Genomic DNA, 20640 nt, shown 5'->3' with positions numbered 1-20640 from the left:
AAAAAAAAAAAAAAAAAAAAAAGCATTGCTTTGCTTGTGTTTGCAACAGATTAAAGGAAAAAGAATGAATATTCAACAAATGTGGTCTTCATAGCAGTCAAAAATCCACAGAATGTAGTTTCCAGGCACTGAGATGTGAACTGGTTGTTGTGTGCACATAACACTGTGTCACCAGGCACCAGGAATGCATCCTGGCCTCCCCCAGAACCAAGCAGTAACCGACCACACACACTCACCTTGTCCCCCATCCTCCGTCTCCTCCTGCAGGGGGTAGGCAACCCCCTTGCTGGCCTCCAGATATGGTACCGGGACAACCACTTCTGTCTGCTGGTTGGATGACCTACCCTGCAGGGGCAAAACACAAGTCAGGGCAGGGCTACTGCTTCATCTTAGGTCTTATAAATAAACAAACAAAACCCTAAGTTATACCACTGTTGCTGAGGTTGTGACTGGACCAAACATTCCTATGCCCCTGACAGTGGGCTCTTATCAGGAAATAGAGCCACCACCACCCTCTACCCAACTCTGGGGCCTCAGAGCTCATCTAGCAGCAGCAGCAGATAATCCTAGCCCTCTGGGAGGCTGATGTGGGTGGATAGCTTGAGCTCACAAGTCCGAAACCAGCCTGAGCAAAATCGAGACCCACGTCTCTACTAAAATAGAAAAACTGAGGCAAGAGGATCACTTAAGCCCAAGAGTTGGAGTTGCTGTGAACTATGACGACATGGCACTCTACCCAGGGCAATAACTTGAGACTCTGTCTCAAAAAAAAAAAAAAAAGAATACCTAGAAGTGAAAACTTGTGGTGAAATTGAAACCTGGGATGACACCCATAGCTCAGTGGGCAGGGCGCTGGCCACATACATCCAGCCTGGAGGGTTTGAACCTGGCCCAGGGCCAGCTAAACAACAATGACAACTGCAACAAAAAAGTAGCAGGGCATGGGGCGGCACCTGTGGCTCAGTGAGTAGGGCGCTGGCCCCATATATTGAGGGTAGAGGGTTCAAACCCAGCCCTGGCCAAACTGCAACAACAACAAAAAAATAGCCAGGCATTATGGTGGGCCCCTGTAGTCCCAGCTACTCAGGAGGCTGAGGCAAGAGAATCACCTAAGCCCAGGAGTTGGAGGTTGCTGTGAGCTGTGACGCCACAGCACTTTACTGAGGGCCACAAAGCGAGACTCTGTCTCTAAAAACAAACAAAAAATAGCGGGGCATTGTGGTGGGCGCCTGTAGTCCCAGCTACTTGGGAGGCAGAGGCAAGAGAATTGCTTAAGCCCAAGAGTTTGAGGCTGCTGTGAGCTGTGACAGCACAGCACTGTACTGAGGGCAAGATAGTGAAAGAAAAGAAAAGAAAAGAAGAAAAAGAAAAGAAAAGAAAAAAAAGAAATTGAAACCTGGGAGCTGGGTGCAGTGACAGAAGGAGTGGTAGATGAAGAGGTCTGATACGACCTCTTGAGAGCAGAGGGGCAGCCACAGGATGTTTGAACCCCTAGGGGCTCACCCTCAGACTCCAATGCACACATCACCCAATTCTTCGCTTGGAAGGCACCACATTGGATCTGTCCAAACCAATCCTCTCTCCATCATTATTGGTGAATCTTTCCACCACCACTGATCCCATAGCACTCCCTGTCACCCATGTGGATGCCCTGGTCAGATCCATGCCCGCACCTGGCTTTCAGGTGCCTCCTCTGGTTCATCCTCAAAGATCAGGCCATAGTGGATGATGAGGGTCTCAATGATGCGGGCTTGGTGGGGGTAATCTACCAGTGAGGAGAGGGAAACAGTTGCCTCGGTGGGTCGCGGCCGCAGCAGGGTGGGCCCAAACACGATGCCCAGATTCCCGGGGGTCATCTTGTTGTCCTGTTCCACCTCCACGATCCTGGAGGCACAGGAGAGCGAGAGGATGCCTGAGTGTCCCCCAGGACTCCCTCGCCTTACCCCACCTCCCTACCACCATGTCTCCCTGCCCCTGCCCCTGCCCTTACTTGCGTAGGTGCCGCAGCAGGTACTGCAGCGTGGCCCTGTTCTCAGGCGACAGGTCCCGCAGAAGCTCCCGCAGCCGGCCTGCCATAGTCACTGCCGATGCCTGAGCCTTATTCTCAGAGGCATCCTGCCGGGCCCGGGAACTCGCTTTGGCTTCGGCCTCTGTCTTCAGGCTGTCCTTGGCCAGCCCCATGAGCTCGTGGTAGAGGCGGAAGGAGATGAGTGGCTCCGGCAGCTGCAGACCAGAGGATTGACACCAGTATCTGGTAGGTCTAACCCAGCCCAGCATACCTACCTACCGTTACCGTCTCCAGGGCCAAGTGGCCACGCTCCTAGCCCCTCCATAGCCCAGCCGAAGCCATGCCCCTCGTTTCACCCCGCCTCTACCAGGGTCTTGCAGTAGCCTCAGACCTCGGCTCTAAGCTATGGCCACGCCCCACCAAACTGTGGGGACCCACCCAGCAGTGTGTTTCTGGGCCCGCACACAGTACTGGCCCACAATCTGCCATGACCACGCCCTTAGGCTCAGCCCCGCCTCTGCCCTGCTCTGACACGTGGCGGGAGCTGGCCCCACCCCACACCCAACATTAGGCCTGCTCAGGCCCAGGCGATGCCCCAGCGCCCCCCCTTGCCCAGTGCTGTCCCGCCCACCTGCGTGTCACACCTGCCTTGACCAACCATGCCTCTTCTAGGCGCTAGATTCGGCTTCTGCCCTATCCACCTTCAGTGGTCTCACCTGGCGCAGGTAGAGCTTGAGGACATTGCTGATGTCATGGGGCGAGGCCTGTGATAACTCCACCAGCTCTTTCCCGTTCTCAAAGGCCTGGCACAGTTTCTCCACACGCGTCTTTACCCCGTTGACCCGGTAGATGCCCTGGGGACCCAACCAGCCTTAGCCCACGCTCACCTTCCTGCCCAGGCCACCCATGACTCGCCCCCTCTGCGTCCTGCCTCACCTTTGTGCGAAGTGCCCGCTGCTCGATCTCGCAGACGCACTTCTTGATAATGAAGGGCACGCCATCAGGGGTGCCGCGGGCCGCCTGGCCAAAGTCCTGACCGAAGAGTTGAAGCCGGCCTTGCAGCTTCTTGTGGCCGCACTGGATGGCCAGGGTCTCCAGACACTTCTTGTGGCAGGCCAAGCAGCACTGGGGCAGGTGTGGAGTGAGCCCCAGACCATGCCCCACACCCAACAAGCACAGACCATGCCCCACACCCAACAAGCACAGACCATGCCCCACTCCCAACAAGCACTGACATCCCCCTCCTGCCCATCAGAGCCCCCCTCCCACCAGGCAGCTTCTTCCACCCCACAGAAGGCTCCTGTCTACCACTCAGCCTCCTCTTCTTCCCACCCCTTGGGTTTCCTGTAGCAGCCCAGAGCCTTTGCACTGGCTGTGCCCTCCTCCTGGAATGTTCTACCCTGGATGCTCTTGGGGTACTCTTTACCCTCCAGATCTCTCCCAAGCCTCTGTTCCTTAGAGAGCCCACCCTGCCCCTCAAACCTGAAAGAGCCCACCCCACTGCCTCCCTATACTTCCTTACAAATAGCTATATACCCACCATTCCCTGTTCTGGGCCAGAACCTCCTGAGGCACACAGGCCATCTGTATGCCTGGCACCCCAAAGACATTGGCCATCCATGGAGATCCTACTCACCTCCTCACACTCAGCACCCTGGAAGTAGACATAGCTGTTGCACTCCCGGCACTTGGCTGGTGTGCGGAGCTTCCGGAGCCGGTGGGTGCGGGCAGCCTTGGACAGCCCCACGTTACGGAAGGGCCCACTGGGCATAGCTGGCAGTTCAGGGGCCATGCCATTGAGGTCATCTGAGGGCAAGATGGGTAGATGGTATTACCTAGGCAGGTCAGGGCCCATAGACTATGTCCAAACCTCCCTTCTCCCGACAGCCCAGTTGGGATGCTTACCCTGCTCAAAGGCTGAAGCTCCTGCACTACTCTCCTGGTCCGCCAGCTCCTCACTGGAGGACATGGTGCCACTGGATGATGTTCGCTCAAACTTCTTAAAGTCCCCTGAGCAGGAAACAGGGCTGTCAGACACTCCAAGCCAGGAGGGAGGCCACGGGGCCCGTGTGGAACCCTTTAGGACTCCCAGTGCATGATGAGCCCACTGAGACTCCCCTGCCCCAGCCCACCCAGCAGGCTCCTCACCTGAGCCAGTGCCAGGGTCCAGACTGCCAACTGAGTCAGAAATCGAGATCGGCCATGACTTATGTACCTGGTGTCCTCTCCCACCTGAGGAGGGAGGCATCTGTAATAAAGGGCTCTGGGAGGCCTCAGGGAGCCAGTGCCTGCTCCACGAGCCCACTGGACACTTACCCCTGTGTTCTTTGGAAAGTGCCTCCTCATGGGAGCCACCTTCCTCTAGGGGACTGCTGGTGGTATCTGCTCCTGCAGCATCACCAGTGTTAAAGCTGCCCTTCCGGGCACGCATGACCGGGGACCTGTTGGGAGGGACAGTGAGGAGGATGGGGCCTGGTGGGGAGGCATAGAGTCCTCAAGCCCTCCTGGTGATAAGTGAGAAGCCCAGCTCTCCCAGACGTGGATATGTACACTAGGGACCAGGTGGGCAGGCAGCAGAGTACCAGGAATTGGTGGAAACATGGGGCTCAAAGTCGTAGTGCACATCAGGTTCCTCCCCGCGCTGCAGCTGGCGCACGTGGGAGGCATACTGCTGGCCTGGGTCATACAGCTTGCTGCTTTCGCACAGCATCTGGAAGTGTACTGGCAGTGGGGCTGTCTGCATGTGCATCATCTGGTAGTAGGAGATGGTGGCCTGTGGGCAGTACATGAGGTCAGCAAAGTCAGGAGGCTGGACCAGTAGTTGCCCCCATCCTGGTGGTTGGAACCTGGCACACACCGACTTGATTGTCTGATCACTCTGTCGGATGACCTCCTGGATCTGCCGCAATGCTGTCACCTTGGTGTCTTCCAGCTCCTGCTTCTGTGTCTTAGCATCTGCCACACATGTGCGATAGGTGGCCATGGCCTCCTCTGCCTGGGGAAGGGTGTGGGGCACACGAAGCCTTCAGCCAGGGGCTCAGCCCTTAGGGCATTGCCAGGCCTAATTCAGAAGTCCCAGGGACAAGCCAGGCAGGGCAGGGTGGGAAGGGCCCTCTAGGGAGGATGCATAGCCTGGCAAAGGCCTAGAAGTAGGAAATTTCACACATTGCCTCAAGAAAGGCCACCTCAGTCTTCTCCTCCAGGATCCCCTATGTCACCTTCCTGTTAGCCTCACCTTGTTCTTGGCTTCCTCCTCCAGCCGCCGCCGTTTATCCAGGTTCTTGGAGGCTGCACTGCCAGCCCCAGGTCCAGTGGCTGCCTGTTCCTCCTCAGCCTTGGCCACGAGGAAGCGGGCCTTGTCATGGTCCTCACAGCGCTGAATGTAGCCCTGCTTGGCCTTGCGGAGGTTGGACTCTGCCTCTTGCTGTGGGTGTGCGGTATGGAGCCTGGTCTGACCCTGGCCCCCAAATGGACACTGTCTCCCAGCCTCCTCCCTCCCTTCTTCCCACTTCCATCTCTCTCACTAGGAACTCTCAGCACAGATGGGCAAGCAGAGGAACAGGGGGCAGCAGCAGAACAGGAGTTGGCCTCTGCAGTAGGACCCATTTTACAGCCCAGGAAGCTGAAGCACAAGAGACACAAACTGTGTCATCTACCAACACCTATACCAACCCCTCACAGGAGCAGCCTGGTGTCTCCAGCCTCTGTCTCTTTCACTTCCCTTCTCACAGATGAACACAGAGAGGCCGCATAGGCAGGAAGTCAAGCACCCTCAGGGTTGGCAGGAAGAGCAGTTAGTCAAAAACCAGTAGGCCTTCAGGAGAGCTGCACCTCTACAGCCTACTCCAGGAGTCCTCAAACTTTTTAAACAGGGGGCCAGTTCACTATCCCTCAGACTGTTGAACGGCCGGACTGCAGGCCCCGGGATGAGTCGGCTGCTAAGCAGGATAGGCAGCCGCGGCAAAAACACCCAGCGGGCTGGATAAATGTCCTAGGCGGGCTGCATATGGCCCGCAGGCCGTAGTTTGAGGACGCCTGGCCTATACCATCAGACACTCAAACATAAAGAAAGAACCAATACAGGTACTAGGAGAAACTAGGAAAAATAACCCCAGTGTGGGGAAGACTTTTTGCTGAGTGACATAAAACTCAGAGACCATAACAGAAAAGGCTGCCACTAACAATAAACTGCCACTAACAATCACAGGTTTCTACCTGGCAAAATAGGCCATGGGTAAAATCAAGAGTCAAACAATAAACACAAGGATTGGGGGGGTGAGTCCATAACTTATCATTAAGGGTGTTCTCCTGTATGTAAAGAGCTCTGGAAAATCAACAAAAAATAAACTACTGTCCAATCCAAAGTGCACAAAAGAGAGGAACAGAGAGATCACAAAGGAAGAAAAGCACTGCTGCAGCATGGGAGAGCAGCTGGAACACTCACACCCTTGATGGAGCCATTCCCTTTTGGGCACTGATTCAAGATAAATCCTCAAATGTCCTTAAGATGGGGCAAAAGTTTGTCATAGCAATCGTGCCTATAATAGCAATAGGTCAGCAACAGCCAGAATGTCCATCAATAGAGTTAGTGAAATAGACCACTACATAACCTCCACTCAGCTGAGGACTGTGCAGCTGACAAATGAGGGCAAGGGTACGTCTTGGGGACAAATGTGAAGCAAGCAAGGCTCTTGGTATGGAGCAAGTATAACACTGGGAACAGAACACAGTATAAAGGCTGACACCAAACGCACAAAAGTGGACTATGTGTATTTGCTGGCGTTTGCCAAAGGTCCTAGGAGGGTGCTTTTCACCACAGACCATGATAACATAACAAAAAAGCAAACAAGATGGTGGTATGTTTGCAACAACCCAAAAGAGAAGTGGGAAAAGGATAATACACAGGAACTTAGAGCATCCACTAGACATAAGAGAGGAGGCCTCAGTTTCTTTCCAACCTGGAGACTTGTTCCTTGCAATAACAGCCAACCCCATGCACACACAGATAGCTCTGCCTGCACTGGGCCAGCTGCCCCACCCTGCCTGCCCCCGCCCACCAGACCTACCAGCTTCCTCTGGGCGCGGTGCCAGGATTCTTTGATCTCTTTCCTGCGCTTCTCATGCTCAAGCCTCCGCAGGGTCAGGGGCTGGGGTGAGATGGGCTGTGAGTGGGGACCCTGGCACCACTCCCATCCATCCCACCCACCTAGGCGCAAACCAGTCACCCAGGTGTAGCCCACCTGCATGAATGTCTGGGTCTGCAGGGTGCCTACTGCCTGCACCATGCCATGCCCAAACTCCAGGTCCTGTTCCAGGGCCAGTGAGTAGATGGACAAGAGAGGCATGTGGGGCTGTGGAGTAGGGGAGGGGTAGTCACTGAAGTGGGGAGAAATAGGGATGGGGCAGCCCAGCATCCCAAGTCTGCCACTTCCCTTGGCCCTTCAGCCACCCAGCCACCCACTTTTAGCCCCATAGTATAGAGAGGAAGTCCCTGCTCTCAAGACCCCCAAGCCCCTTGCAGGGATCCCTGGCCACTGCTCACACCCAGGCCCAAGGAACCCCTGGCCACTGCTGTCTGGTCACTACCTCCTGCATAACGCTCTGTCTGCAGTTATGCACGATCTTCTGCAGGCCTTTGGCAAACTCCATCTCTGCAGTTCAGGGAGGGGTGTGAGGTGCAGGGGAAGATTGCCAAACCCACCTCACCCAGAACTCTTACCTGATAGGCCCTAATCCACCCATTGGAACCCAATTCTTACCCAGGGTGGTCCGCTTCTCCAGGTAGCCTATGAGGTCCTTCATGTACTTGGCCATGTTCTTGGCATACTGCAGGGCAGCATCCACACCACCCTCACAGCGCTGTAGCAGCAGGTCTACCTCCTCTGGAGGCAGGCAGCCTGCAGGGATGATGGCTCAGCTTCAGCCTGGCCCTCCACCACCCAACCTACCATTCAAGGGCCTGCCTGCCTGCCACTTAGTGGCAACTCACCCATGTCACAGTCCTCAGTGCTGAGAGGGGTGCCCTCATTGCCTGATCCATACAGGTTCTCCATGGACTGTGTAGGAGGGAGACATGGGTGAGACCAGCCTCATGCCAGTCCCTGCTGGAGTCCCACCCTGCAAGGGATGATCGTGCCCCCTTGACAGAGAGGAAGACTGAGTGACTTCCTTGCCCTGCATGCAAGGGTGACTTGACATGCCCTGCAGACCTGCACCCCTGCAGCATCTAGCACCTGGACATAGGGAGGACCTTGTGCCCCTTACTCACCTGGCTAGGGTCCCCAGGAGGTACTGCCAGGAGGGTGCTGCTATCCACTTCACCCATGAGGAATTCGGACACACTGTAAGGCTGGGGTGTCAGCATCAAAAGATAAAGGAGCCCCCACATTTCCCCACCATGAACCTCAGGCTTCTGCACTCACGTGCTACTAAAGGACACAGCGATTGTCTCCAGGGCCTTCTCAAACTCCCTCTTGTCCGACTCATTATTGCACTCATAATGGAAGGCTAGGAGGCAGAGACAAGGACAAAGAGGTTGCCATCTCTGAGATTAATTAATGGGAGCCCTTAGCCCAGGGAGATCTTCGGGGAACCAGTGTGCCTGTCAAACTCCTATGCATCCTTCAAAACTCACTTCACATAGCCCCTCCTCTAGGAAACCCTCCCAGGTAGAAAGCCCTTGCTGCCCTGTCCCAGTTGGCTGACCTTTGATCTTGGCAATGAGGGTGCCAGCAGCTGTGAGTGTCTCCACAGTGTTCAGCAGCGGGTACTTGGAGATGATCTGGCGCATTACACGTAATGACTCACCCAGGCATTCATGGGCCAACGGCCGGCGGGCCTCAAGGAGGTCTGCTGGGCAGAGTCAGTATGAGTAGGGGAGTAAGGACCTGGTCCTAGTGAAAATCTATCTTCCTGCTCCCTCCTCCTCAGATCTGCTGTCCCCATATAGGGAAATCAAAGCAAAAGTGGGAGATGACAGGAGTCCAGGGCTCACTATGAGACTTCATGTAGGGCACTGTCCCCTGCCCTACAGTCCCTTCTGCTCAGAACACTCTTCTTCCTGTCCCTCCAGAAAGCAGACTCCTGCTTATCCTTCAAGTTATACTGAGGGCCCCTTTCTCCATACAGTCCACCTGGCCTTTTTCTTGCCCTAGACTGTTAGGAGTTTTTAAAATCCTGTCCAGCCCTATCCCTGCTCTGCCTACCTTTGCACTGGGCCCAAGCAATCCCATCATCTCACTCTCTTCTGGCAGCTATCCCAGGAGATAGGTCCTATCATCCTTCTCATTTTGCACAAGGAAACTGTGAGACACAGAGAGGGGAAGTCATTTCTCAACAAGCACACAACTTTCCCATTACTTCTAAAGGTATGAGAATACCAGACAGAAGGCCCTGTCTGGCCTAGCTTTATCTCTAGGGCAATAGGGAGCCACAGAAGATGTTAGAGGAGAGGAGAGTCATGGTCAGCATGTTGGAATGTGGCTTTAAATGCCCTACTGAAATGTTCTCAATTGGAAGAAATAAGAAAGAAAGAAAGAAAGAAAGAAAGAAAGAAAGAAAGAAAGAAAGAAAGAAAGAGGTAGAACATCCACCAGTGCTGCCAAGGTGAAAGAATCCTGAGACACAGAACTGGAGTGAGCTTGGTGACTAGCTGGATAGATTTGACACCTCACCCTGTGACTATGAAGAGGGTGCTCAAAGAACTAAAATCTGAAAGTAAGTCTCTCATCCTTTTTTTAGCACTTTTTGAGGACTACCCTCTGAATGCCACCTCTGGGGAAAGAATAGCAAGTCACCCACCAATGGTTCCTCCTGCCTCCTTTCTCCAGTGCTAGAGCACATTTATGCTGACTGCATCCAGGCAACTCAAGGAGGTGGGAAGGGGCTTCAGAAATCTGGAGAAGCTGGCTAGGGAAGGGTCAGGCTACCTTTACCACCAGGGTCTTGGCCACCAAGGTCCTTGCCGCACCTCTCCACAGGGGAAGCTGACTCTAGGCAGGACTCCCCCCACGAAGCCCTGAGATGCCCAGCTTGGCAGGGCTAAGGCAATCGTGGGGCAGCTGCAGCCTCCCCAGCTGGCAGCTAGCAAAATGTCCCAGACTGAAAATGTCCCTGATGCCACATGCTTCTGGCCAGGCTGGGTGACGCCGCACCCCACACCTTGGGTTCCCCTCTCTGTGCCTCAATTTCCTTGTGCAGCGCAGGGGGCCCTCCTCCTGGATGCATCCTCTCGCAGATACACATGGCCTGGCTGCTGTCAGGGCGCAGAGACCATGACCCCAGGGGTGAGATGTCTGATTGTTGGGGGGCTTCCCCCTCTGGTTGCTGGCAAGTGGCCAAACCAGCTCAAGCTGGTCCACAAGCCCTGCCTCCAGAGAGGAAAACCACACCCTGCCCCCGGCCTTCACCCAGAGTCCTTGGCTCCCCTCATATGTCGCACAAGAGTTTAGACCTGAGGCAGTATAATCCAGGTGGGGACGGCTGGCTGAGTCCCACAACAATGACAGTATGCTGAGGACATTTAGTTACAGTCTCAGCAACCTCTCAAGTGGGGTGACCAAATCACTTGAGGTCTAGAGCGAGAAGGGGCCCTCCCAGGGTCTCTCAGGGAACATGGTAGCATCTAGGCCCATAGCCTCGGGGGCGGGCTGCCCTTGAGGTGTAGGGAGGGATGCCTGGCCCAGTCCCTCAGTAAGATGCCAGCTGGCTGAGACCCGCCCAGGCCAGACCTCCAAGGAAGGATCAGGATGGGAAAGGAATAGAGATTAGAGAGTTTCCCCAGGAAACCTACCTAGCCCCAGCCCTTGGGACCAGATAACCTCAAGGGCTCCCACCCCTGCTGCAGAGCCCCCCCTTAATGCACAGCTCCCAAAGGCACAGAGGCTTCTCTGCAGGCTGAGATTGAACCCCAGCTACTGCTGGGTGTTGGGTGACTAGGGTTCAAGGCCTTGCTAGAGACTTGGTTTCATCATCTGTAAAACAGGCAGCGGGGTAGGAGGGTAGGCCAGAGCATTTGGCACAACCTGGGCACTGTGGTTTCTGGGAGCAGCTGATAGGTGCTGGACGCAGCACAGGAGGTGCCTACAGGCTGCCAAGGACAAACAGGAAGCAGATGAAAATAACGCGACAGGAAGCTGGGCTGTCAGCAGCCCCATGAAGGAGAAAACGGAACTGCCATTCCACCAGCTACTCACTCCTAGTATCTCTAGCAGTTTGATATCTGTGACCAGGCTTTTGTCCCTTTCGAATCTCTCTCTTCCCAGACCTCAGCCAACCTCCAGTCCATATCATCCCAAAACATAGGTCTGACCACATCTATCCTACTCTAACACTTTCTGTAGCTCCCCACACCCCTCAGGATAATGCCAGGATTCCCTGCTTGGTGTTCTCATGCCTTCATCCTCACACACCTCAAACAACCAGTTGCATCCCACACCTTGCCCCCCTAATGCATTCTTCATCTCCCTGTGTTTGAGTCTGTGCACAAGATATTCCCTCTGCTGTTCTCTCCTAGATGACACCGAACTTCTACATGTTCCTCAGAGCTTTAGCTGTCCTGGCCTCTTCTAGATAGCTCTCCCTGCAATCCTCATCTGAGCCTTTCTAAGTCCTTCCCTCCATCCTTTCTTGATGCTTCAGGGTTAGAGAGATCTGTGTCCACTCTGCTTGTGTCCCTGCTGGCTCTCACCATCACGCAACACACACTCCTTGAGTTTCTCTAGGCCCTCAGCAAAACGGGCCACATCAGCCAGCAGGTGGGAGATGTCCTCAATAGCATCAGGGCAGGGACCCTCCGTAGGTAGCTCGCTGGGGCTGAAGGCTGCCAGAGGACTTCGGTGGCCCCGGCCTAGTGTCCAGGAGGTAGCACCAGACAGTGGGAAGCCAGCTGCACTGGCATGGCGGCTCAGGCTGGTGGGTCGCTTCAGTGTGCCTGTGGCCTTGACACCGGAGGATGCAGATGGTGGCTCCAAGCTTGGTGGAGATAACACAGCTTCAGCCCCTTCTTTCCTGGGCAGCTCCTTGGGGGGGAGGACTGGGTAAAAGTGGTGCTCCAACTTGGACTGGAGGACCTTCAGCCTGACTCCAAAGGGGTCAAAGGCCAGACATCACAGGGCTGAGATTTGGAACAGTACCCCCCCACACACATCTGTTACCCAACATCCTTTTCCCTAGAGCTTTCACAAACAACGGTCCTGCCCAAACCACAGCCAGGGGCGGGGACTGTGGGGAGCATGGGGGCGGAGAACCCCACTTCCTGGTGGGGGTGGGGAAGGTCTGGAGAGGGTCCATGGCCGTTGGCCCCCACCCAGGCTCCAGCAGATTCACCTACTTTCCAGTAAAGATACCTCTGATGATTCCTATACCCTAAGGGTCCTATAGACCCCTAAGTATCATAGATACTCCTGGACCTTGTAGAAAAACACCTCCAGACCCCTGGACCCAGTGGATCCTTTTATAGGGCCTGTTGCTTCAGTCCAGTGGCCAGGCTATAGCCCTCCCACTTCTCAAAGTTTTCCAGAGCCTGTAGAGCCTGTAGGTTTCCTGAGCCCTCATCCTGCAGCATCCCAAACCCAATATTGCCCACTCCCCAGGCACACCCTTCCTGGTCACACACACTTCCTTCCCACTCTCTGGGCCCCACAACTGGCCCTGGGAATGTGGTGGCCACTCTCAAAGTGTCCCTACCGTGAAGCGAACACCAAAGTCCTGTTCTATCCTCTGTGGCCCCTGCTGTCCTGCCCGGTAGGGGCTGTAGCTGGTGTGGGCCCCCCACCTTCCCAGCATGGTGCTGTTGGCCCAGGCCCCACTGGGCCCTGAGCAGAGGGCACGTCCCTATCCCCCTGTAGACTGGGATATCAGTAGCTGGTCCCTCCCAGCTCCCTGCAGAGGCTCTACTCACCCCCAAGGGCAGTGGGCTGGGACTTCCTGCCCGGTTCTTTTTCGAGATAGAAGGGGTTTTCATGAGCTCCCGTTTCTTCCTGGAGAACATGGTGGAGCTGCGTCCTTGTTATCTGATGGGTGAGGGCTTCTATTGGGCAGGCCGGGGGTCTCAGTACTGCAGGTCCTGGTGCTCGCTGCCTTGGGGCCACATTGTCTCCAGCCACCCCCTCCCCAGCTGTCAGGCCCACGTGACAGGCCCTGCCCTAATTGGCTGGCCCTCTCCCCCACAGGAAAAGGCTTCAGAAGGCAGTGCCGCAGACTTGCCCCCCCACCCCTTCCAGCCTCAGCCTGCAGCTCCGCAGAGTGGGCGCAAAGATGCAGTTGCAGGCCCTGTCTCCAACCTTGGCCCCACCCCCCACTTCCGCTTTCAAGAAGCTCTGTGCCCCTGCGGGTATTGAATGGGGTGCCCTTGCCTGGCATTGGCGCCCTCAGCGGGCACTGCGCAGTCAACTACAGGGATATTGTCCCTCAGTTGGACATGCCCAGTCATGACTAGGAGCAAAGGAACATGAGTGCTCCTAGTCAAGACAAGGAGCATAAGCATGCTGACATGCAGGGACATGGCCTTGCACACGTGCTCAGCTCCACAGATGAAACAGAAGATGTGGCTTGGCGCCCATAGTACAGTGGTTACATACACTGAGGCTGGCGAATTCGAACCCAGCCTGGGCCAGCCAAACAACAATGACAACTGAAACAAAATATAGCCAGGCAATGTGGTGGGCACTTATAGTCCCAGCTACTTTGGAGGCTGAGGCAAGGAATTGCTTAAGCCCAAGAGTTTGAGGTTGCTGTGAGCTGCAATGCCACAGCACTCTACCGAGGGCAACATAGTGAGACTCCATCTCAAAAAAACAGAAGATGCTGCACTTCACACTTAAGACTCAGCACACAGACACCAGCCTGAAGTTGCCTGCCCTGAAGACCCCCTTTTTCCTGGAGGTGAGCCCCTGTCCTAACTTCTCTGGTCACCTGCCCTGCAGATCCCAAGGCCTTGGCAGGGCTCAGGACAGTACAGACCCGGGTCACTGCCTGGCAATGGCCTTGAAGTCTCACAGCTCCGCACCAACAGAGCTCCCCCCAGCCTACATTCCAGAGACTTCATGGGGGCTTGGGACATACACACAACTCTCAGGAGTGCTAGGCAGCAGGACTCAGGCACAGAAGCACTGGTAACACACCAGAGGCCATATGGTCCCAGTGAGCAGGGACATCTGGGTATGTACAGATCCCAATCCCTTTCCACTCTCCCCAACAACCTCTAGTCTGAGCCCTTTCTCTTTCCCAGAGCTCTCTCCTTTCCCCTCTAGAGTCTTACCCCCAATCCAAAAGCCGCAACTCCTCTAGTGACCTCAGGTGGAAGGTGGGGATATCCTGGACGCAGGGCTCCAAGGCCATAGCACCCATTTCTCCATCCAACTCTCCAGGCTTGGGTCCAAATACAAGCCCAGCCCAATAGCTCTTTGAGGACTTTCTGCCCAATGCTCATTGCTCTGAGGGCCAGAATCAGCAGCTGAGGGTTGGCTGCCTGGTGGGTGGGCTTCTGGCCTGACCAGGAGGCCTGTGCTCTGGCCACACGGCTCCTCTAAGATATCCAGGGCATTCCTGGGCCCTGACCTCATCCCTACTTCATGGGAAGGCCCTCATAGGTACTGCCCTTACCAGACCCATGTAGGTATGCAAGAACCCAGGAACCATGACCAGGCTTTTAGGAAGCCCCTACTGGCACCCGCTACTCCCCAGCTCTCCAGGGCATTTATAACTGTTCACCTGCACCCTGTGAATCACTACTTGGTCCACAAATCCACGGGCACACACTCAGTGTACAACTGGCCCTTTCCAGACCCGTGTAGTCACGCATATACCCTGGTGCATGAACACACATGCACATGGTTTCATCACCACAGCTTCTCACCAGAATTCTCTTTATTTTCTCCAAGGCAGCCTCCTCCCTCCAGCCTGAGGCCTGCTTTTGCCATTCCTAGGACCTCCCACTAGTCCTGCAATGGAAGGAGGCTCAGAGCATGGTCTCGTCCATGCTAGGGTCATCCAGGAACCGGTTGGGGCACTGTGGGCCTGGTACAGGGTCTGTTCCCATTCCTGCCTCCTTCTGGTTGTTCTTATAGTCCTCATCCATCCCTTGGTCCTTGGAGAAGTACAGGAATACCTGGCGGGTGAGTGGTCCGGAGGAAACAGAAGGGGCAGTCAGCCCATGAACCTAGGCCCCACGCCCACTTCTCAATATCACACGGGCTCTTGTAGTCACCTCCTCCAGCGTGGTCTGGCTCACGGAGAAGTCCTCCACGCCGTGCTCCGCGCCATTCCTTGCTAGCTCTCCAAAGACGTGTGCCAAGGAACAGCGCCCTCCCAGTGGCAACTGGAAACGCAGGTGGCCACCGTGCGCCTCGCGCAGCTCAGACCCTTGAAATGCTGCCGCCACGAAGTCCATGGCTGGTTGGGACCGCTCCGACGGAACCCGTAGGGTCAGTGTGTAGCCGGCTCCGAATCTGAAGTGAGCAGCCAGGATTGCCTGACAAGGCCTTCCCAGGTCCCGTCTCCAACTCTAGGTTCTGCCTCAGCTCATTCTTCTGTTCCATCCACCCACCTACACCTCTGCCGACGAACCACCCGCTTCGTCTCTTCTGGCCTCACCTCCACTGAACAAAAGACCAGTCTTCTAACCCTGCCCACACCCACCCTACTAGGTTCTCTGGCTCGGTTCCCACAAGTATACCTATTCCAGCCCCCCCCCCCCCCCCGCTACTTGGCATGTGTGGCCCCGCCCTTTGCACGATGGCACGCCCACATGCCCTCTAACCACGCCCAACACTTCCTAAGGCTGTTCTGCTCGGACCATGCCTACTCACCAAGCCCTCGTCTAACTCCTCCCATCTCCCACTCGCCCTCTCCTTGCTCCACCGCTATGCACACAGGAGTACACCCTTTAAATCCACACACGTCCTCTGGCCCATCTTGGAATCTTGTCTTTCTCCTGATCGTGCACCCCCAGCAAGGCCTCTTGGCCCTGACTCCTCATTGACTTTTCTCTGACAATCCATAATCCTGGCCGCCTCTCCAGTTAGATCCAAATTCGCCATGCAAGGTTCCACATTTGGTCTCTTGCCTAAACCCACCTACATCTCCACTCTCATCCCACCTGTTCCACACTTCCCTTGACACTTGCCCCACTCACCTGCTCTTGAGGTGCTGCACACTGCCCAAGCAGCGAAATCGCCCATTTACCATGATAGCCAGGCGCGTGCACAACGCTTCACATTCCTCCATGCTGTCGGACCAGAACACACAGGTTCAGTGAGGCCCGGGCCACCTATGCCTGGCATTGCACTGCCTGCCCTCTAGGGCCAAGACCCTTTCCTGTTCTTAACGTTTCCCACTGGGTCCAAACCCGTTCTGAAGTTCCTGAGTCTGCATATCATCTCCCAGTATCCATACATCTGGGTGCTGGCACCCTCACCCCACCAAGTCAGGCAGGACCTTCCCAGGTGGGGTCAGAATGCCCCCATCTCTGAACGGCCTCCTGCTGGGGCCTGCTCCACCTTGACCCACAGCCTTGGGCATCTGGCAGGGGACTTACCTATGTGAGGTGAGCATCACTGAGCGGCCCTCGCGCACCACGGCCAGAAGGCTATTCCAGAGGAAGCGCCGTGCACTGGGGTCCATGCCTGTGGTAGGCTCGTCCTGAGAAGAGGGTAATTGCTGTAAGCCCAGTTGGGCCTCTGTGCCAGCTCCTACCTTATCCCAGGCACTGCCTACACGCACCAGAAAGACCACAGGTGGGTCCCCAACCAGGGCCACGGCAGTCACCAGCTTCCGTTTGTTGCCTCCACTGTAGGTGCCTGCAGGCTGGTCTGCATACCGTGGGAGACCCAGGCGCTCCAGGCCCAAGTGCACTGTCTGTGGGACAGGGCCAGAGTGAGCAGGGGTGGAACCTGGCCTCAGGTGAGTGTTGGGCTTGGGAGGTGGGCCAGAGTGGCAGGACCGAGCATGAGAAGGAAACATCCTCTGGGAGCTGGGGCACAGGAGTGGAGCCCAGGCCAAAGAACGCGGGATAGATCAGGCTTAGGGGTGTAGCTAAGCAATGTTTGTGGTAGGCTCACCTGGGCCACCAGCGCCTCAGGGACACCACGCAGGCGTGCGAACAGCTCCAGGTGCTCACGGCCAGTCAGCAGCTCAAAGATGGCATCTGACTGAGGGCAATAGCCCATGCTACGGTATGCTGCTGCTGGCTCATGGGCCACACTGGGGAATGAGGTACAGAAGGCTCAGAGAACTGGTTAGTCCCTGGAGATACTTGGGGCAGACAAAGTGGTCTCAGGGCCCACCTATCCAGGACCACTGCGGTAAGGGACATGGGTGTCTCAGGGCCTGGCTGGAGTGCAGGGGTACAGAGGGTTCAAAGGACTGTGCAGGTGAGGGGCAGTGGGCTCAGTCCATACACTGGGAAGTGGAAGGTAAGGAGGAAAAAGGGCTTCAGTACCCACCCTGTCCCCACCTGGACTCCCCTCACCTTTGACCTGTCAGCACAACCTCACCCCCACTGGGCAGTGTGTTCCCAGTCACCATGCGAAACGTGGATGTTTTCCCTGCTCCATTCACGCCCAGCAACCCGAAACACTGTGGGTCCGCCCAAAATGGCAATTAGACCCTAGGCCATTGTGCCAGCCCCTTTGCTTTCTGAGTTTCTGCATGGATTGGTGTGGGACAGAGGAGCCCTGGAGCAGATACTGGTGTATGTAGGTATATAGTTGTTTAGCAGAGAGTGGTTTTTGGCACATAAGATGTGTTTAATAAATCCTGTCACACGGTAGGTGTCCTATAAAGGTCATACACAGAGATGCTCAGCAAATATTGGGGCATATTTCCAAAGGTTTCCTGGCACACAGTAGGTACCTAATGAACAGTGGCACCCAGTGAGTACTCAGGCTGGATGCACAGTCAGGCAGAGGTGGAGAGGTTGGCTAGCACACAGCGGGTACTTAGTAATTTATGCAATTTATGTTAATATACAATGTGTATCTGTAGATATGTACTGGCTGGCCCCTAGTAGGTGGCAAATAAATGGTACACACTTAATAGGTGTCTGAATGTGAACTGGTGCAAAGCAGTGCCTAATAAATGTTGACTGTGAGCAAGTGCTTGATATAGGTATGTGTACAATAGGGACTGAATACTGTTGGTGCTTGATAAAAGCCAACTGCAGAAAGCTGGCATTCAATACACCTCTTTGATGAGCACAGTGGGTTTTCAATAAATATCAACATGCAGTAATAAATGCTCAATGAGTTTGTATGCTCAAATTAGGGCTTCAATTATTGGCACCAAGTGCTCAATAAAAGGTGGTAGATGCACAGTAGTTACTGAATAAAGGACAGTAAGTGCATGTAGATGCTCAGTAAAGAGTGGTGGTGTGGGCAGTTGGGCATTCTCTTCTTGCCCCTACACCAGACCTCCACCCTGGACTCACCTCACCAGAGGGGATCCCCAGGCATAGGCGGTCAACAGCAGGCATCTTCTGCCCACGGTATACCTGGGAGGGGTTCAGGTCCCTGAGAAAGGTAGGTGGGCCAGTGGGAGCCCCCCACCAAGGCTCTAGTCAGCTACACCTACCTTGGTCAAGTCCCTCAGCACCAACAAGTCCCCCTGTGTGGCCCCTTGGACCACCCGCTCTCGCTCATGGGCCACATCCTCATCTTCCTCTCCCAGGGGTGGGAGTGACCTTAGCTTGGGTCTGGGGACAGAGACATAAGTGGGCCCAAAGTAGGTCATTGGCCCCTACCACCCTTCCCTTGCTTTCCACTAACTGTGGCCTGAGATGGTTGCGGTACTGCAGCAGAAGTGTGAAGAAGAAGAAGAGGGGCCCCTGTACCGCCATGGCCAAGAGGTTCTTGCCGACAACCTCCCAGCGTAGGGGTGACTGGAATTGCCTGTCTCCTGTGGGGACAGAAAGGAGGTCCTTGAGGAGGCTTGGTTTCTATCCCCCTCTCCATCCAGGTCACCCAGATTCTTTCATTTATTTATTCATTTGTTTATTTTGAGACAGAGTCTCACTATGTCACCCTCAGAAGAGTGCCCTGGTGTCAAAGCTCACAGCAACCTCAAACTCTTGAGCTTAAATGATTCTCTTGCCTCAGCCTCCCAAGTAGCTGGGACTACAGGCACCCCCCACACACAATGCCTGGCTATTTTTTGGTTGTAGTTGTCATTGTTGTTTGGCAGACCTGAGCTGGGTTTGAACCAGCCACCTCTGGTGTATGTGTCTGGCGCCCTAGCCGCTGAGCTACAGGCACCAAGCCAGGTCAACAAGATTCTTATGAGAAAGGAACAAGAATTAGATAGGCCACTCAACTGGAATCTAATTGGCATAGAAAGCAGAGGTATCACCACTTCTCTTATGTATAGACTTAGTCCTCTTATGATGTGACCCAAGATAGAATTAGTTCTTGTGGCTGCTTTATTGTACCTTTAACTTAGTTCAACTTTGGAGCCAGATAAAATCCCTCTGGAGTTGGGGCAGTGCCTGTGGCTCAGTGAGTAGGGCACTAGCCCCATACACTGAGGGTGGCGGGTTCGAACTCAACCCTGGCCAAATTGCAACAAAAAAATAGCTGGGTGTTGTGGCAGGCACCTGTAGTCCCAGCTACTTGGGATGCTGAGGCAAGATAATCGCCTCAGCCCAAGAGCTGGATGTTGCTGTGAGCTGTGATGCCATAGTACTCTACTGAGGGCGACAAAGTGAGACTCTGTCTCTAAACACAAAACCAAAAAAAAAAAAAAAAAAATCCCTTAGGAACTGTTTGTCTCCACCCTATATAATACTTGAGGATGGTACTTCCAAGGGTGTTAGCTGTCTGCAGCTATAGCTGTACCTGACAGGAAGTTCTCACCCAAGTGTTCAAGGACATCAGCCATGGCCTGGTTCTGCACCATGTCAATGAGCCCTCGGCCCAGGCAGAAGTGGGGGAAAATTAGTAAGACTCGTTTGAGGATCCGGTTCATGTCCTGCAGACTCTGTTCAAGGGCCAAAAGGGGGAGACAGGTCAGAGGATGAGGCCAATATCCCAAGCCAGCCAGAGCCCCAGACTCATGATGACCCACCTGATCAGAAAACAGTTCAAGCACAAAGGTGGCCATGCTGCCATTGAAGCCAATGAAGAGGTTGATGCAGATGAGCACCACATAGCCCGTGCTCGGCACAGAGAAGAAGAAGGAGGCTGGGTACATGAGTGGTGTGACGGACCAGCTGAGGGGACAATAAGAGTCACTCAGACTCAGAAACTCTGAGAGGAATATAGGTATTTCTTTTCATCTTTTGTGCCTTAGGCCTGTATTAATGTGAATCAGGATAAGATGAACTTTTTTTCCCCCTATGGCCTGCTCCAATGCTTGACGGATAAGATGAGCTTTTAAGGCCACCTTGCCATATCATTGAATTAGACCCCAAATGAGATCTCTTTAGAAGCTGCAGTAGGCTCAGTGCCTATGGCTCAAGTGGCTAAGGCGTCAGCCACATACACCTAAGGTGGTGGGTTCGAATCCAGCCTGGGCCTGCCAAAACAACAATGACTGCTGCAACCAAAAAATAGCCAGGCGTGGCAGGCGCCTGTGGTCCCAGCTACTTGGGAGGCTGAGGCAGGAGACTCGCTTGAGCCCAGGAGTTGGAAGTTGCTGTG

General features: G+C 54.8%; 2 protein-coding genes across 7 annotated transcripts in view; both read right to left on the bottom strand.

Moving 5' to 3' along the window:
• Positions 1-13125, bottom strand: part of ARHGAP45 (Rho GTPase activating protein 45) — a 15203-nt gene extending 2078 nt beyond the window's left edge. Inside the window, exons 1-22 of one of the 6 annotated variants that reach the window (XM_012804470.2) lie at positions 12909-13125; positions 11697-12027; positions 8714-8857; positions 8431-8515; positions 8277-8349; positions 7998-8064; positions 7768-7905; positions 7595-7659; positions 7249-7359; positions 7075-7155; positions 5244-5432; positions 4866-5003; positions 4591-4781; positions 4325-4449; positions 4157-4240; positions 3914-4018; positions 3645-3814; positions 2945-3133; positions 2725-2862; positions 1991-2223; positions 1674-1884; positions 237-345 (exon numbers count right to left, since the gene is read on the bottom strand). In XM_012804470.2, coding sequence (XP_012659924.1) covers positions 237-345; positions 1674-1884; positions 1991-2223; positions 2725-2862; positions 2945-3133; positions 3645-3814; positions 3914-4018; positions 4157-4240; positions 4325-4449; positions 4591-4781; positions 4866-5003; positions 5244-5432; positions 7075-7155; positions 7249-7359; positions 7595-7659; positions 7768-7905; positions 7998-8064; positions 8277-8349; positions 8431-8515; positions 8714-8857; positions 11697-12027; positions 12909-12998 — 3067 coding nt within the window. In that variant the 5' untranslated portion in view covers positions 12999-13125. Of the gene's footprint in view, positions 1-236; positions 346-1673; positions 1885-1990; positions 2224-2724; positions 2863-2944; positions 3134-3644; positions 3815-3913; positions 4019-4156; positions 4450-4590; positions 4782-4865; positions 5004-5243; positions 5433-7074; positions 7156-7248; positions 7360-7594; positions 7660-7767; positions 7906-7997; positions 8065-8276; positions 8350-8430; positions 8516-8713; positions 8861-11696; positions 12028-12694; positions 12801-12908 lie in introns of those variants that run through there. The other 5 variants (XM_023512624.1, XM_023512622.1, XM_023512621.1 and 2 more) reach the window with 5 other exon arrangements.
• Positions 13126-14966: 1841 nt separating this feature from the next.
• ABCA7 (ATP binding cassette subfamily A member 7) overlaps positions 14967-20640 on the bottom strand; it is an 18921-nt gene continuing 13247 nt past the window's right edge. The window contains 12 exon segments of the mRNA XM_023512620.1: positions 14967-15116; positions 15216-15456; positions 16143-16235; positions 16545-16648; positions 16730-16864; positions 17068-17209; positions 17478-17584; positions 18435-18497; positions 18578-18698; positions 18772-18901; positions 19855-19978; positions 20066-20210. Of these exon segments, the coding sequence (XP_023368388.1) occupies positions 14967-15116; positions 15216-15456; positions 16143-16235; positions 16545-16648; positions 16730-16864; positions 17068-17209; positions 17478-17584; positions 18435-18497; positions 18578-18698; positions 18772-18901; positions 19855-19978; positions 20066-20210 (1555 nt within the window).

This window comes from Otolemur garnettii, unplaced genomic scaffold, assembly GCF_000181295.1.
Source record: "Otolemur garnettii isolate 467f Iridium unplaced genomic scaffold, OtoGar3 scaffold00029, whole genome shotgun sequence".
Lineage (NCBI taxonomy): Eukaryota > Metazoa > Chordata > Mammalia > Primates > Galagidae > Otolemur > Otolemur garnettii.
This window is presented reverse-complemented; position numbering and strand designations above follow the sequence as displayed.